This window comes from Puntigrus tetrazona, chromosome 15, assembly GCF_018831695.1.
Source record: "Puntigrus tetrazona isolate hp1 chromosome 15, ASM1883169v1, whole genome shotgun sequence".
Taxonomy (NCBI): Eukaryota; Metazoa; Chordata; class Actinopteri; order Cypriniformes; family Cyprinidae; genus Puntigrus; species Puntigrus tetrazona.
The window spans coordinates 1,747,910-1,766,117 of NC_056713.1; the positions used below are offsets into that span (position 1 = coordinate 1,747,910).

Consider the following 18,208-nt stretch of genomic DNA (forward strand, 5'->3'; position numbering starts at 1 on the left):
CGCAATTTTGAGTTTAAAAAGTCACAATAACCTTTTTTTTTTTCAGTTACAGAATGGGCTATACTATGGTCTAGCCTAGAAAAAAATATAAAGTTCACACTCAACAAGTAAAAAAAAAATTTTTTAAATAATAATCTTAATTTCATTCAGAGGTCCAAACTTAACAAAAACATGATAATTGATGCAATTTCTGATATATGTCCAAAAACAGAATTCTGGTTGCATATATATATATATATATATATATATATATATATATATATATATATATATATATATATATATATATATATATATATATATATGTAATGTATGCTTTAGTGTAGTAAATGTTCAATCTATAGATGGATGCTAAGTTTAAACACAGCAAAGAGAACAACATCTTCAAGGGGGAACCAAAAGTTCGTGTACTTGCTAAAATAGTGAAACTATCAGTCAGACGGCAGGCAGGTCACAGATTCTGCTAAACCGGTTTTTCAGCAAAGTTTTGGTCAAGTCGATCATTTAAAGGTTTTTATAATCAGAGAAGATGCTGCGCTTCATTTTGGATTGAACAAGTTTAACTTGCACGAGCATAAACGACGCAAAAAGTCCGCAAGAAAAGCAGCTCGTTTGAACATCATAAAAACGTGACCGTGCAAACGAGGCGCGCTTCTGTAACGCGGGTCGGCGCTTTAGTGTTTGGGTGTCGGCACACGGAAGGATGTTAGAGACGGTCCGCCAATGATAGCCTCATGGGTGGGATCACTCGCGGCAGAAGGGGTGGCATTTTATTGTAAAGTAGTGCTTGTGAGACTAAACCCTAAAGAAGAAGACAACGTAAAAATAGAAAGTCGGCTGCCAGCTGTCCGCCGGGCTTTTTTGTTGTTGTTGTTTATTTTTCGTCGTGAACGAAGCTGACAGTTCCGAGGTCGCGAATTGAATTTTGGGGTCCTAGACGTTGCCAGGTAAGAATGAGGCATGTTCATTTAAACGGTCGCTTTGTGTAGTACATCAGTCATCTTCTACGTGTACTTTTTGATACTCGGTCGAAACCTTCTTCCTGTGTCTGCGATGCACATGGTCCTGCTCTCTCTCCGTTTAAGGGCTGATGCAACACGCCACTTTTAAAAGATGGCGAGATATCGTGTGAATTCATTTAGAAGTTTATCTGCCTGCCGTGTTATTGTTATGAGAATCGGTTCGCGTCTTTTAAGTTGTGATTGTTTAATAGTTGTGATTTATTAATAGCTTATTCCAGTGTTAGGACCCGCCGGGAATGGCCAGCGGCGCTCGCGTGTCCTTGTATAGTAGCGTGCTCGTAATTCATTGTGCTGTAGCCGGATGCGAGCGGAATCGAATAACCAAATCTCAAACAAAACCCAAAAAACGCAAGGCCACTAAGACGATTTCTTTTTGTTATTTAGCGCTTACTTTTGCCTGTTGTCGTGGTTTTAAACTGGTTGGTGCGGTTTTGGTATTTGTGCCATCTCTCAGGCATTGTATTGAAGTGAATCTTTTTGTGAAGGAACCGATTCGCGACATCTTTCTCAGAAGCTCGACTTCACAACTGTGCGTGATGGTAAAATTGCGAAGAAACAAACACAGGTAAAAGTACAAATCCGACGACATCTGTGTAAAATACACATTTAATAGTTTTAAAAAATATATGTATATTTTTCTTCGTTGAAATTAAGCGTCCGAACTAATCGATTCACTAACGACTCGAACTCGGCGCCACGGGGTGTGTGGCTGCGCGTTATTATGACGTTTTAAAAAAAAAATGCGGGAAATTTGTTTGCTACTTTGTATATCTACGAATTGGTCGCCGTTCTGGGAACGAACAAAGTCGAACGTTTTGGAATCTCGTCCAGATGCGAAGAACGCGAACCGTTCTCAGTAAGCGTTGTTTGAATCTGTTTCATGCAGACACTTATGCACTTAAAGATGTGTTCGTTTACGCAAAACCTAGACGTGATACAGCCAGTATTGTCATGAACTACCCATATACGTGTATAGATGTCTAACCCACAGGCAGTGAATAAAATTAATATAATTTGCAAAGAACAACATTATGCTAAAACAATTTACTGCCTGTGCATGCAAGCAACATCAGCGTTGCCTTCAGATACATTAACAAACATTATATAATGCGTAACATGTCATTGGTTAGTGTACAGTAAAAAGTGAACTTTTTTCCATTTTAAACCTCGTTTAAATATCGAACAGCTTATCTGTAGTGTGCATTATATAATGATTATTAATGCTTTATTGCTTAATGTGATTTCGTTCCGAGTGCAGCGATACATTTACATGTTATCATGCTCTTTTGTTAAAATGGCTTCTGCTATTAAGCCTATTTTACTTTTTCAGTTTCCTTAAATTTTATTTGACTAAATGATCATAGTAAGTGCTGTATGTAGTCCTACATGTTAAATCGGCAGCACATTGGTCACCCTGGACCACAAAACCAATCATAATTCGCACAGGCATATTTGTAGCAATAGAATTATGCCATAATTCATTAGGTTATAACAGTAAAGATAATGTCCCATGAAGACATTTTGTGAATTTCCCATGTATATCAATGTATTTATCATTTTTGATTAGTAATTAACTTTACAGGTGATTTTTCTCTATATTTTGAATTTTTTTTTTATTTATTAATTTATGTTTTGCACCGTTAGATTTGTGATTTTCAAATAGCTGTATCCCAGAGAAATACTGACTTATTTATTTGTCTGTGGTCCAAGGTCAAGATTTTGAATCTAAGTTAATTAGATTCGAGATATAAAAAAAGAGCAAAACTCGAGTTAAAATATTGCGCATTTCTAAACAAGAATTATATCGAATCATTCAATACATTGTAATGCATAATAAAAAAAAATCGGCAAAATGAAAGAATAATCGAATCAGAGTTTAACGAGATTTTAAAATGCTATCTGCACTGATTTAGAGAAAATGTTGTTTGACGGTTTTCTGTATCTTGAAACGAATCCGTGAACAAACTGCAAATGTAATGGTCAAGGTAACTTTGCCCTACTTTATCACAGTGTTTGAATATCGCGTTTGAGGAAGGTGCAAGCTGTATTGATTTCATTAGAGTTGTTAAATGAACAAACGAATAAATTCCCAGAGCTGAAATGTCAAACTATTGCAGTGCGTCGAGTGATTCACGTAAGTCACGCGGAAGCTCTGTTTGACTTTCCTTGGGTGTGTACGTTACGGGCTGTTGCAACTGCAAAAAATGTAAATCTGTCCCATGCGTAGGTTTGATTCAGGCTGATGTATTTGTTTAAAACATCTGTTCTGTTCGCGTTGACGGATGTCAGTCGGAGTACATTGACGGAGGAGGTGTTGCTGCGGAGTTCAAGGGCTGGGGCGGACTGTGTTTGCTTTCCAGGGCAGAGTTTTTGTTTGGACAGTGAAACGGTCAGATCATTCACAGTCATAAGGCTGGCATGAGCGGGCCTGCACAACCCCAGAAATGCCCTTGGGTCGCTTCTGTAAATCACCTGTCATCGCTATTTTGTTTTGAGGATGTCTGTGGTTTCGCATCACTGTAGGGTGGTTTTGTTTTTCATTATTAATGCCCTTCAGATTTCGGGAGACGGATTTAATGCTGGCCTGATGACATGCACACGTGCACCTTTTTGAGCTGCTTGAATCAGGCCTCTGCCGCTTGATTGGGCTATCGATAAAGGTGTGTGTTTTACAAAACTAGTTCCTGTCGGCTTAATCAGTGTTCTGTATTAAATTACTGTCTTCATTATAGCAAACGCACACATCAGTTGCGCGCGGAAACATCCAGGGGAGCACAGTGTCAATGCTGTTGCGTGGATATAATCAATAAAATGCTGAAAAACGGCATTAAATTTCTCAGCAACAATGTGAAATGCTGCTGTTTTTAACTGATTGAATTCTGCTTTCATTTAAATGTATTCAAATAATCGTGCTGCACTGTTTTATTTGACCCCAGAACTGAATAACAACTTAAATTAAGTCAATTAATGAACTGAATGTTATATGTCCTGTTCAGTATTGTGCTGTGTCAGGTGATTCTAAATATATATATAAAATGCAGTCAAAGTCTTGTTCAAAATGTTTCTAACCGTGAATCACAGCCTATTGTTTTCATGTACTGCATGTGCAACACCAATACGAAGTAGGGCTGTACGATTAATCAGAAAAAAATCACATTCTTACGATACATCTGTAATTAATTTCCGTAATTATATGTTTAATTACACTGTTGGCATATCCTTTAGACCTTAACCCACCCTTAAACCTGTCCCTAACCTTTGTGTTTCGCAGTACAATATGACATTGTAATTATTTTTTGATGTAAGTACATAGTAGACCAAACTCTTGAACTGTAGTGCTCTACTGGTTTCTGAGAGAGAGAGAGATGCACTTCAAGTGCATTCCTCAAATTCCTCAGTACAACTTTGATCTAATCAGATGTTGACATTCGTCTTTAAAAGTCAGAGTCAACTGACCCAGGCATCGTGACCTGACTGAAGAGGTGCGTGTACGTGTGAAAACAATGTGACCGGCTGTGTTCAGATGCCTCCCATTTCTCCCAGCGCTCTGTGATTGGTGGAAAATGGGGCAAGGCCCTCTCCCAGCCCACTTACTGGATGTGCACTTGACGGAAGCACGAGTTTCCGTGCGTGCGTTGTTATGGACTTTTAAATTAGATATAGACGTGCTTATTACTCTTCAGGGCTGTGAGCGGCAGATGTTCCAGTACGCCTTGCGCAATCGTGTGTTGCCACGCGGCAGCGTTAGGCTGTTTAGTACGTAGGCTTTGTTCCATTGCCCTTCATCCAAACAAACAGCCCCCAGAACATTGACAGGCATCCACTGAGAATGTGTTCAGAAGAGCCTGCTTTTATTTCTAATAAGTAGTTGTTTTGCTTAATTTAGACCAGTGGTTCTCAACCAAGGGCCTGGGGACTACTAAGTGGCCTCGGGTAACTTTCTTGAGGGCCTTAAGATGACTTAAAAGATTTGAAATAAGTCAAAAATGTTCTTAAGAAATGACTAGATATGAATAAAGACCTGGCCAGTTCAAATTCCGTGTCTTGGAATTTAAAAGGTTAAGAAGAGTATTTTGGTTTTTTTGTTTTTCAAAAAAACGAAAGTTCTGTCATCATTCAATCTGTCATATTCCAAAACCCGTATGGCTTGCTTTCCTTCATGTGGCACTAAATAAGAACTTTTGAGAAACGTTCATACCAATAAAATATAAACAGAGCAAGGCCTTCACACAAAAGTAGTTCTCTATTAATGTAGCATAATTGATATAGTCATTTTTTTATATACTTTTTTTTGTTGTTTGATTAACATGAATTAACACCAGAGATATTAGCCCACTGTCACTTTAAGAGCTGCCTGGATCCAATGTACTGTTACACATGTTTTGTTTCTCAGCTGTTTGCTTTCACTCAAGACCTAAATCACCGTGTTTACAAGGATAATTACAAAGACGTGCATTTTGACACATACAGGTGTGTATTTTACCCTTCAAAGCCTATAAAGTGACAAAATGTGCCACATGTAACAAAATGAGGTCTTTTTCAGTGATGATCGCATTCTAATTGTTGAAAAACACTCATTTTAGAAACCATGTCAACAATTTTCCATGACCACCTGCAACATTACGTAACCGTGCTAGAGATAATAGTGCAAAATCTCTACCAATTGACAGATTTACTGTTTGATTCTTACTTACACACAAACACACACACACACACACACACACACACATATATATATATATATATATATATATATATATATATATATATTAAATTTTATAGGTTTATGTTTATTTACTTTCCACCCCTTTTCAGATCTTAAAAGGCATTGCTATTATGAACTGTTTTTATACGGTAAAGAGCAGTGTGAACATTCTTCTAAACATCTACTTTTGTACAGCACAGAATAAACGTCATGCTATTTTGAAATGACACGTCAATAATTAGCACAACGTAATAATTAGCAACTTTATGTTCTCTCGCTTAAAGTGTCAGAGGTGTCTCATGACAGAAGGCAGAGACAGGCAGAAACCAGAATCTGATGCAGTGACCGACTATAGAGGCTTCAGTGACCACCGCAGCTGCCGGTCTTCACGTGACCTCACCGGGTGCTATTTGTGGCCTGAGCTTTGAATGAGTCCGTCGCCACAAAGGCACTGGACTCGTGCTACAGGCACACACACGTTTGAACACCTTCCCCTTGCTTGTATTTATAACGAGTTCAGAGAGAGAAGGCATCATCAAAGGTTTTACTTTACAAATCCTCATTGTGTTTGATACCTGAAGGAGGTGCCGATCCAAAGCCAGAGCTCAGAGAAAAGAATCACCGGACTTTATTTGTATTTTGAGGATTTCCTCGCTTTGATATTTCAAGCTGGTAAGAAAAAGATCTGAAACTTCAGAGCGCTCCGATTAAGGGCCTCCGTGGGTTTGATGTCTTGCTGTTTATGTTATTTGAGTTTCCCATGAAACCCGTTATTGGTTTTTCTCACTAAATGATGCAATGGAACTCAGTTATTTTATATGCTTTAGGCTTTCTCAGCAGCCTTCTGGGAGACTCAAACTTAACATTGTGTATTTCAGACTAAATTATCTTCGGATGTATTTCCTTCGTGTAATCAAACATGAACGGAATATTATAAAGTAGTCTTTGTGTTTTTAACCGTGATGTATTACCAGTAGAATGAATATATTGGACGTCAAGAACACTTTAAAGGAAAATTGTGTTATTAATCACTTACCCCTATGTAACGTAAAAGCTTTGGGACACAATTTATGATATTTTGGATTAAAACCAGGAGACTTGTGACTGTCCCATTGACTGCCAAGTAAATGACTCTGAAGGTCCAGAAAAATATGAAAAACATTGCCAGAATCGTCCATCTGGCATCAGTGGTTTAACATAAGAAGCGTCAAATACTTTTGGTCCGAAAAGAGAACATTTATTTAACTGATTCAGCACCATAGCATCACCGTAGTGCCGTTTTTGAAGAAATAGCATACGCTCTTCGGTGTTGGTTGCCCCGCAAGGATAAGTCTTATGTGTATTCAGACTTCGATTTGAACCGCGTACACCGTTCGCTCGCAGCAATACTCTCCAAAATGGTGCTACGAATTGAATAATGTCGTTATTTCTATTTTCTTTGTGTCCAAAACTTTTTCTCTTTGCTTCATAACGTCATGGTTGAAGCACTGATGGCAGATGGACTATTCTGACGTTGTCTTTCATACCTTTCTAGACCCTGACAGTGTTATTTCCCTGCCAGTCAATGGGACGGATGATCCCTTTAATGTCGATTTAATGCTGCATACAAAATATACTTCAAAATTAGATATAGAATGACCCAATATCAGAAGCTTTTCATTTTCCTGTTAGGAGCTGATGAAATGAGGTGTCCTGTTACTGTAAACTGTAAAAGGTAATAACACCAGCAAGCGCTCAAGTCACTCTGTTTATTAGTGCGCCGTGTATTTGAGGGATTCTCTTTAAATATGATGAGCGACGTTAGCTTCGCACTTGTGTGTTTATAAAAAGATCCTACTGTAAAGTTCAAGCGATACCTCGGCTCACGTCCAGTCTGCTTTTGGCTTACAGCTATTACAATAACGATGAGTAAGAGAAATCACGCTGGTTCTGGAGGTAGTACCAGGCTCAAATATCATCACTCCTGTGACTCTCCCAGCTTATGTCAGGATTGCTCCTCTTGCATCATTTAGTAACCGTAGAATTCAGAGATTTTAAAAAGACTGTTTTCTCATTTTAATAAAAATAAATAAATAAATGCAGGGAAAAACGGTACTAGTATGGCTGGTAGAGACATGAATTGATTTTGCATTGCCACTGTGAAATATTGATAAAAAATAAATGTAAAATAAAAGACTTGGGCGGCAACGTTTTGAATCTATAATTCCAATATTTTATATATATATAATTTCTACTTAATTATGACCATTAATGGAAATATTTTGTTTAACAAATGATGAATTAAATGCTACAGTCTGCATAAAAATGACTTCATGAATGATTATATGTATTTGTTGTAAGTTTTCTTGATTGAAGCCAGTTGAATAACACACAAAATTGTGAAAAACAGCTACATGATGCAAGGAAAAATCAGATTTTCCAAACACCGTTTATTGTATTTTAACATGGCTTTAATGTACATAATACTGCATTTAAACACTCAATAATGCAAGTCTCTGATTTTTTTTACTGAAAATAAACTAGTGCACTGACTGTCTACATAATATTGGTTAAACAGTTGTGCATGCTTTTACTTTTTTAATTTAGTTGGCCTTTTCTGTCACCTGTACACACTTAAATTAAAACATCGTAAAAACACTGCTAATATGCATGTTAATAAATAAAAAACACTGTTTTAAATAATATATAACATGTCTAAAACGGATATCTTAAGCTAAATGAAAATATGTCTTCAAATTAAAACAGTTACTTAAACTAAAATGGATTAACGGTAAAAATGGCAACTTGAAAACTAAAAATGAATTTACCAATAGCAACGTTTTATCGAGTTCATGTGCTCTTTCTTTTGTTTTTGTAGGTCATCGGCCCTGCAGTGAAGATCTTGTTCGTGTGTGAGAGTGCGTGTGCGTGTGTGCCTGACTGCGTAAAGAAATCATCATGGTCCTCGCCTACGTAAAAGGCTTCGGAAAGCAGCTTTTGCGAGTGAAGGTGGTGGACTGCAGCACAGAAGAGTCTCGTCTCTCCCGATGCCTCAACACCTTTGACCTGGTGGCACTGGGAGTGGGCAGCACGCTGGGCGCTGGCGTCTACGTGCTGGCCGGGGCCGTGGCGCGGGAAAACGCCGGTCCGGCTATCGTCCTGTCATTTCTGATCGCAGCGCTGGCCTCGGTGATGGCCGGACTGTGTTACGCCGAGTTTGGAGCGCGAGTTCCCAGAACGGGCTCCGCGTATCTGTACAGCTACGTGACGGTGGGCGAGCTGTGGGCCTTCATCACCGGCTGGAACCTCATCCTCTCTTATATCATAGGTGAGAAGAATGCTTTCAGTAGTCAGGCTTAAAAATGCCAAATATCAATAGTTATAACCCATATTGGCCGTCTCTCAGGAACGTCCAGTGTCGCTCGGGCCTGGAGTGCCACCTTCGACGAGCTCATTGGCAAACATATAGAGAACTTCTGCAGGTTACACATGAGTATGAAGGCTCCTGGAGTGTTAGCAGAGTATCCCGACATGTTTGCTGTGCTAATCATCCTCACGCTGACAGGTAAGCCACCGAAGATACAAATATTGCTCGGTTCGTCTGTGTTCAGTTCATCAAGTGAATATGTCGTTTGTTCTGCAGCTTTGTTGGCGTTTGGGGTGAAGGAGTCCGCTATGGTCAATAAAGTGTTCACGTGTGTTAATGTTCTGGTCTTGATGTTTGTGATCGTGTCGGGCCTGATCAAAGGAACCCTCAAAAACTGGAGCCTGGATCCTGTGGAAATCCTTAACCAAACATCCTATGAGAAGCAAGTTTTGTTTTTGTTTTCCCCCCTTTGATAGAAGCACGGATTGTGAAATGTGGGCTTTATTATATATCAAAGACAAGAAAGAAACGGGAGAGTTTGTTTAGCTGAAAGTCACAATTGGCAGCAGGTTTTTTTTCTTCCATGTTTTTACATGCATATTATTATTTTTTTTAAAGTTGTTTTAAAAGAGTTTAACAGTAATTTAAAGCTAGTCTAGTAATTGCAATCAAATGAAATTTTACAAGGATTAATGGTAGTCTAAATCGTAATGTGAAAAATTTTAATGCTTCTAGAATTGTTTAAATTGAATTATTCTTTTTTTTATGATTATTGTTCTTGTCCGAGGCACACACTATAGCTTATTTCTTGTTTGTATTTGCAGTACATCAGAGGTGTTGCCAGCTAAAGAGAGTTTGGGTGTTGGTGGTTTCATGCCGTTCGGGTTCTCCGGAGTTCTGTCCGGTGCCGCCACCTGCTTCTATGCTTTTGTCGGGTTTGATTGTATCGCCACAACAGGCGAGTTCAACACTTTTTACATTTTGAGGTCGATCTACCCGAGACGCGTTCCAAAACTTCTCTTCGGCTTTTTGTGTAAATAAAGGCCTCGTTTCCTCTCTGTTTGTGATTCAGGTGAGGAGGTGAAGAACCCTCAGAGGGCGATACCCATCGGCATTGTAGCATCTCTTCTCATCTGTTTCGTCGCCTACTTTGGCGTATCAGCCGCCCTCACAATGATGATGCCATACTACATGCTGGATAAGAACAGCCCTCTTCCTGTGGCCTTCAAATATGTGGGCTGGGAAGGGGCGACGTACGCGGTAGCCGTCGGTTCCCTTTGTGCTTTGTCCACCAGGTAAGAACTACACGGGCGCCTTACAAGTTACGTCCGTTTTGGGGTGCGTTGGTTTATTCGTTTTAAAGCTGCAGTACGTCATTTCTTTGTGATTTTGACATCAAACTTATTTAGCGAAAAGACATCAGAGATGGAAAGGTCTATACAAATACATAAAGTGCTTATGTATTCGTTGCTCTCCCTGATATGACCATTTTTAATACCTGAATTGTGTGGAACTTAATAGATGAATGAATTAATATTGTTCATTCAGCTGCAGTGTTCTGAAGTAATTGTAATGGTTTATTTTTCATATGATTTACATCTTGTTTCATATGTTTTAAAGTGTCATGGAAAACTCTTACAAATGATCATACAATCAAACGTTGCACTAATGTTTCTGTCATGTCTCACAATCTATAATGAACTACTATATTTTCATGGAAGTGGGCAGGGCTCAGTCCAGGTGGTCTCTGATTGGTTACAAGCTGTTGAACTCCTTGCTCTATTCAGTTGTTGGAAAACATTATTCAGACGTTGTGTTCATTTCTTCAAAAACACATCATGTTCTATTTTTCAAAAGTTTGGGGTTAGGAAGATTTGTATTTATAATTTTGTTTTAAAGAACAGCATTTACTTGAAATATTTTTTATTTTTTTTATGTTTTCATTACTTTTGTACTGTCGTTCTTTTTAAAGAAATAGTTATTTTTCATCATTTAATCACTCTGGTGTAGTTACAAATCTGTGTGAATTTCTTTGTTCTGTTGAACACAAAGGAAGACATTTTGAAGAAAGTTTGTAACCAGGCTGTTTCGGTCACCATTGACTTCTATAGTAGGAAAAAAAATACTATGGATGTCAGTGGCGACCCAAAACAGCCAGGTTACAAAATATCTGTTTCTGATGAGCAGGACAAAGAAATTCATATAGATTTCGAGGGTGAGTAAATGATGACAGAATAGATTTTTTGGGGGGTAAACTATTCCATTAAGTAAAAAGAATTTAAGATAAAGATATCTTAAACTTTTGAACGGTATTGTATTGTATATTTGTAGGATATATATATATAATTAGTTTTTTCCTGACACTTTAAATGCATTTTTGTAAAGCTAATTAGCTTTAGTAGATGAGAAATGCACAAGCTAACTGCACTGCATGGCTTGAATCTGTTTCTCTCCCCTCAACTAGTCTGTTGGGCTCCATGTTCCCAATGCCTCGTGTAATATGGGCCATGGCTGAAGATGGGCTGCTTTTCAAGTTCTTGGCCAACATCAGTGAAAAATCCAAAACACCCATAATGGCCACTGTAACCTCCGGCATAGTGGCAGGTGAGAAGTCATTCCAACTACTAACAGTCTTGCTTCCTCACAGATCTCACAGCGATCCGACCTACAACCTCTCAAACCGCACCACGACTAAATACGGACTAAACGTATCCACTAAACTCCAGCAAATGGCAAAAAATGACCCAGCAGCTTTTTGGGCCTTTATGTTCAGAGAATTGCAGCAGTGACTGTTAGTAGACTACACAAAAAGTGTTCACTTCATGATTAAAGTTACGTTTCATTGGAGGGGTTGAACTGTAAGGGGTATATTGAGCTTTTGCTCTCCTTTATGTTCAGCTTTAGTGGTGAGGCTAGAGGCGTCTGCGATTGTCTGAACCGGGCTCATGTTTTCGTTCAGATGTCAGTCATATATTCACTCATCCTCCCTCCCCTTGCTTGTGTAGTCTACTGGGATCCATGTTCCCACTGCCACGCATTATCTTTGCCATGGCAAATGACGGTCTCATCTTCAGCTTCCTGTCTCGCGTCAGTGAGAGGAAAACGCCCATCATCGCCACCATGGCGGCTGGGCTTCTGTCCGGTAAGAGTAGAGGAGAAACCTATTAACAGCATTCATCATGTTTTATGATAAAACTCCTGTGAAAACAGCAATAAAGCGTAATTCATATTTGAAAGACTACTTAAGGTAAGCACTAAGGTCAATTATACCTAGATTGCTTTGATTGCACGTTAAGCATTAAAAGCAGACATTGTTAATATGAATATATTCGTGTGTTACTGCTAGTGCAGGATGTGTCTGGTAACAGGATATGTGGCAATTTTGAGAGAATAGTGTTGTTTTTCTCTTTAAATATGACACCTCACTAACCATTTCTTCATGTTTTGACAGGTTTTAAGATTTCTTGGTGGTTACGAAAGTGTATATGCCACAAGTTAAATGTTAACACTGAAATATTACTCTTCAAAGGTTCAAAGAAAGCGCTGAATTGATCAGAAGTGACAGTATAAACCTTTACATTGTTACAAAAGATCAGCTATTAATTTTAATAATTGATGATAAATGTCTCTTGGGCATAAATGTCTCTCTTTTTGCATATTAGAATTATTTCTGACAGATTTTGAGAAAAAGACTGAAGTAATGACTACTTAACATTTTGAAATTAATAACATTTTTAATATATATATATATATATATATAAAAATAATAAGTTACTTGAAATTGTAACAATATTGTTTTTACTGTATGTAATCAAATACAGCTTTGGCGAACATAAGACACTTTTTTTCTTACATACTCCAAACGTTTGAATGATAGTTTATTAATATATATATTGAGGACAATATTAACACAGAATAATTAGTTTTCATGAACTTGCTATACTTACTACAGTTGTCATTGTCCTTCCAGTAACACACTCCTCTTCTCTCCACAGCGGTGATGGCCTTCCTGTTTGATCTGAAAGATCTGGTTGATCTCATGTCCATTGGCACTCTGCTGGCTTACACACTAGTCGCGGCCTGCGTCTTAGTCTTGAGGTACGGCTTCAGATTTTCCAAGACCGTATAACCTCAAACAAAAGAGTTTGATAACTCCGCTGTCTAACATCGCAAATGCTGTTTTGCAAGTGTTGTTAATAATTTCGCCTTGCTGTCTTCAGACTGAATTAATTTGAAAGAAACAGCCATGCTTTCCTTTTAAACCCTCCACCTCCCCAGCTCCACCTTATCGATGTCCTACAGTATGCAAGCTTCCTGTAATTGTTTTGCAGCAGCGATACTATATAACAACAGCATTAACTAGCAACGTAGCCGATCTATTCTGCCCAAAACAAATACATTAGCAATGTCATATCCATTATCATGCCAGTCTTTCGAGATTTGTTGTGATAAAAATGGTTTTAGATTAAGAATAATGGTTTTAAATTTGTCTTTCAGGTACCAGCCGGAGCAGCCCAGCGTGAATGTCCAGTATCAGAGAGCCAGCTGTCGGGAGGAAACGGAGGCCGACTCTATCAACGAGAGCAGCGCTGGTTTCCTGCCTGGATCTCAAGACCTCTGCACCCTCAGCAACCTTCTGTCCCCCAAAAACGAGGAGCCGTCCCGTCTCTCTGGCTTCACTGTTAACATCTGCACAAGTATATTAGGTCAGACGGGAGCAGATGCGCATTTTAAAACAATGAATGCATTCACTTTATCAGCCCTGAGCGCTGATTAAGCAACGAATGGACTTGACGGTGTGAGTCACGGCTTGTTCTCCCTCCCCGTGCAGGTGTTCTGGTTTGCGTGTTCTGTGTCGTGGCGGTCCAGGGGGGATTTCAGATCTGGGCTCTTGCGGTTCTTGCCAGTCTGGCTGCGATTTGCTTCACCGTCACCATGTTAATATGGCGGCAGCCTGAGAGCAAGACAAAACTGTCTTTTAAGGTAAACAAATAGGCACACAGAGGGAGTTTTATGATCGCCATTTATAGCGGTTTGTAAAGACGGGCGTCTGTGTACCCAGGTTCCTCTGCTGCCGTTCCTTCCCGTCCTCAGCATGTTCATTAATGTGTACCTGATGATGCAGCTGGACGCAGGCACCTGGATGCGCTTCGCCATTTGGATGGCCATAGGTAAGTCAGTACTTCGTCATCATATGTTCATTGTTTTGTGCCCAGCACTTTGTGACGCCATGGTGGGTGGACACAGGAACTTCTAGGACGGTCCTAGAGCTAAAAATAGACCTAGTGCACTTTGAAAGCTTTTATGGCAACAAAAGAACCATTTTATAGTAATATTCGTGTTGAAAACTGATGACGTTTTTGCTTCTTAATATTTTGTGGAAGCAGAGCAACGCTAATAAATGAAGACTTATAATGATAATGATAAATAAATAATTGAACCAATAATAACTGAGCAGCAAATCAGAATAAAGACTGGAGTAACAATGCTGAAAATTCAGCTTCACGTCAGCAATAAATGACCTTTTAATGTGTCGCCTATTCAAATAGAAAAAGTCATTTTAAATTTGTTGCAGTCTTTGTAAGTGCTGAAAATGTAAATTATTCAATTGCAATACATACGCACTTTTTATCATCACAGTATTGGAGGTTTTTGGGAGTGTAAGCTGTTCTTGCAGCTCGCTGCTTAAATTACGATTGATATTTTTGTTAATGACCCTAAACTAGAAGTCGTTTATAAAGCAGAAACTATCCATTTGCCTTTCATTTATTATTGTTTTGAACATCCGACCTCTAGCGGCGAAAATGTGCGATACACAACACTTTTAACAAGCAAAATATGCATCTAGTTAGAGCGGGAAAATGCACGGCCTTGAATGGCTGATCGCGGCAACCCGACAGAACACGATAAATGGCTAGTTATTAATAACAATCACGATAAACCTCCGTTACAGACGGCTCTTTCGCTGTCCTTGACCTTCTGTGTTTCTTTCTAGGTTTTGTTATTTATTTTGGCTATGGGATCTGGCACAGCACAGAGGCGGCCTTGGCCAGCAACGACATGGAAGACATCAACGGCTTCAAAGCGACAATGACAAACGAACCAGCCGGGCCTGAGAAAGAGGCTTTCTTGAGCAACGGTGTTAACGGCAGACCAGAGGAGAGCAGTGACCCTTGAGCAAACGCTTGAAATACCACTCATGGCATTATGCGCTCACTACGTACGTGACTTGAAACAACTGAAACTTCCAAACCGAGAGCTGCTATTGACGTTCAAGACAGCGTGCTTTACGTGTTACTGTAGGTCCGAAGCACCTTTTTAAGCAGCATTACGACAACACCGTCGGTTCTTCCTTCGCCCAATCGGTTTGTTTTACCTATTTATTTTCGTAGCATGTTGCCGTCATGCTTGATAAATTATTTTGAGCAAAACACATTACATTGTTACCCAACGATTCCCTTTGCTGTGTGCGTTTTGTGTATTTAAAGTTATTCTGAAAGACATCTGCTGATAGCGACAGTATCTGCGACCTTGCTTAAAAATCACACCGCTCCAAAAGAAACTTTTTTTTTTTTTTTTTTTTTTTTCTTCGAGGTTTCAAATATTTATTTAGCTCACCCAAGGTGCTTTAATTCAATTTTCTCAATACGAGAAGAACATTCGTGCTGCAAATCGCAGTTATGCTGTTAAGTCAGAGCTTTTTTTGGATGGCTCTGTAACTTTCCAGTGCCTTTTCTCACTCTTTTTGAGGAAAAAAATCAAGAAGGGATCAGAGGGAATTTTTTTGTAATGTCCGTTTTCTTTCCATTCAGCTCTTGTGCGCGTGAAGATGTCTCTGTAAGATGTTTAACGTTCGCACCCGGTGTTGGGCTAAATGTTTTTGTACAGTATTTTTCGGACTTTTGTGTGTTTCATTTTTATTTTAGTTCAAAATTCAAATTTCAGTCTGTTTGTATAAAAGCAAAAAAACCAAAGAATTCAGTATGATTTGATTCGAAACTGCATTATTTTATTGATTTTGCCTAAACCCTAACAGGACTTTTAGAAACACTTGACTATTGCATGTGTCACAGTCACAGTACATTTTCTACGCTGTACTTGAAGTAATTGAATAAATGTATATTTGGTCGATAATGTCAAAATGAAGTGAACTGTAAATTTACTGTAAATATTTGTTTTTGTTGCAATTGATTTGTCTATAAAGTAAAAAGTTTCTTGTATTTTTTCCCCTTTTTTATTGTACACTGCAGCTATTTAAAATAGACGTAAATTCTATATTTTAACACCAAATGTGAGCGACCCGACAGTTGTTACAGCAATAAAAAGTCAATATTCTAGTTAAAAAAACAAAAACAGGCTTACATTGTAATGTACATGGGGCCAAATGCATAGGGAGAAAAAAACACAGATTCATAGTATAGCCTAAAACAATGTTAACACTTCAAAACAATTGCTTACAAACATTTATATGTAGTTACCTTTAACCCCTTTACTGTGGATTATGTAGTTTATCATAAAGCAGTTATATAGATTTCAACACAACTGTAAGATATGCAACACCAATCTCACTTTATAGTAATATTAAAACCTAGTTTTTTTAAGACCATAGACATGATGTTTAGCTATAAACAGATTTCGGGAGGAGCGTGCTGATGATTAACCCGGCTGGCTTCTCGTTTCCTAATCACGCAATTAACCAACCAGAGCAAGAGAAGCCTCCTATAAATTCACACAAGGCTCTTTCCTCGATATCTCGTTTTTCACGGACTCTCGGTAGTCCGCCGAGTTCAGAGCCCTCTCCCTGACAGCACGCCAAACACGCTTACTTTTACCGTTACTATGAATAGTTATGTGTTAGTGCGAACTCGTCAAATAAAATTAAATGTGAGTGGAGATTTGTTCATGCTGCATGTTGTGCCGCGTAAATATGCAGAATTTCAGTTTTACAAAAAGTATGGAATCGCCACGCTATTTCACTTTATATCAGAAACCTGACAAATAAAAAATTACGCAACAAAACAAATGGAAAATAAATGGGCGAAAATTTTGAACGTGCCTTACTACATCAATTGACAAGGAGCGTGGTGATAATTACGTAGTTTTCAGGACGATAATGCATTTGTTGGATACTCTGCACATCCCAACTTTCAGTGTTCAAGAGACAGTGACCTTCAAAGCCCTCGCTCATCTGAACATTGTCTTGTTATAGAGGTTCCCACCACTCTTGCTTCAGGGCCCTAACCAGGAGACTCGGGTGATGCTACCTGTTCTCGTGGGTGCCAGCAACTGCAGGTTTCAGCACCTGTAGGTCAATCAACGCCAAACAGAGTGACTAAGGCCTTGGCAGACTTTTGGGCCGTGTGGAGTTACTTGTTATAGAGGAAATGCACCCCACTCAGGTGGAGTCAGTTTTATACAGCTGATATTTTGAAGATAGTGGCTTCTAATGGTTGCTTCATTTAAATCTTGTGCTCAAAGTAAAATCCGTTCTGTCTCAGATCCAACCTAAAGATTGGTTTGTTATCTAAAGAATGCATGGCTTGGATGCAGCTATGGCTACGACTCCTGGACATCCTAACGTTTGAACCAAACTCAAAAACACCTGACAAACCCGTTCAAACAACTACAGGTCAAGTAGCCTCCCAAACACACAATTGAGAGTCGGCCCCTTCTGTGACACGGTCTGGACTTTATTACTTCCCTGATACCTCTTTCCCCTGGAATAAAGTCCACAGTAATATCTCCCCAATTAATGCGGAATAGAAAGACCACGTTTAAGTTGCCTACGCTACAGAGGAAGGTAGCAGTACCTAATTGTAAGCTTTATTTTTAGTCATGGTTTAACCCTCATACCTCCGTCTCTTTGCATAATATTGAAGAAAAATATTGTGCTCCCATGGAATCTAGAAGACATACATTTTTCGAATGTGTTGATTAAGAAAGGTGGCCTCACTTGGATCCAGATTTTTACTGAGAGGATGTTTGGGTAAATATAAAGGAGGCTTCTCATAATCCTGGCCACCAACAGATACGTTTCAATTTTATACACGGAACACGTTTAAACCCTCGTAAATTGCGAAGAGGTATCTGACCCAAATTGTACCATGTGCGCTTTGAAGGTTCCAGATACTCTTT

General features: G+C 38.9%; 1 protein-coding gene across 4 annotated transcripts; it reads left to right on the forward strand.

Moving 5' to 3' along the window:
* Window positions 1-601: 601 nt before the first annotated feature.
* slc7a1b (solute carrier family 7 member 1b) lies at window positions 602-16,293 on the forward strand. 4 transcript variants are annotated; one of them, XM_043259231.1, is made up of 12 exons: window positions 602-947; window positions 8,585-9,034; window positions 9,113-9,271; window positions 9,350-9,515; window positions 9,898-10,031; window positions 10,146-10,368; window positions 12,079-12,215; window positions 13,069-13,171; window positions 13,571-13,779; window positions 13,905-14,056; window positions 14,136-14,244; window positions 15,069-16,293. In XM_043259231.1, the coding sequence occupies exons 2-12, from the start codon at window positions 8,665-8,667 to the stop codon at window positions 15,248-15,250; spliced, it is 1,944 nt and encodes a 647-aa protein (XP_043115166.1). In that variant the 5' UTR covers window positions 602-947; window positions 8,585-8,664; the 3' UTR covers window positions 15,251-16,293. The 4 variants fall into 4 exon arrangements, with proteins under 4 accessions (XP_043115166.1, XP_043115163.1, XP_043115165.1 ...); XM_043259228.1 differs by lacking the exon at window positions 12,079-12,215 and adding an exon at window positions 11,538-11,677 and having other exon boundaries at window positions 611-947; XM_043259230.1 differs by lacking the exons at window positions 602-947; window positions 12,079-12,215 and adding exons at window positions 1,767-1,878; window positions 11,538-11,677.
* Window positions 16,294-18,208: the final 1,915 nt, after the last annotated feature.

Coding starts and splice junctions, on each gene's coding strand:
- slc7a1b (XM_043259228.1), top strand. CDS start 8,665: ATGGTCCTCGCCTACGTAAAAGGCTTCGGAAAGCAGCTTTTGCGAGTG. Junction 14,057..14,135: donor AGACAAAACTGTCTTTTAAG/GTAAACAAATAG, acceptor CTGTGTACCCAG/GTTCCTCTGCTGCCGTTCCT. Junction 14,245..15,068: donor CGCCATTTGGATGGCCATAG/GTAAGTCAGTAC, acceptor GTTTCTTTCTAG/GTTTTGTTATTTATTTTGGC.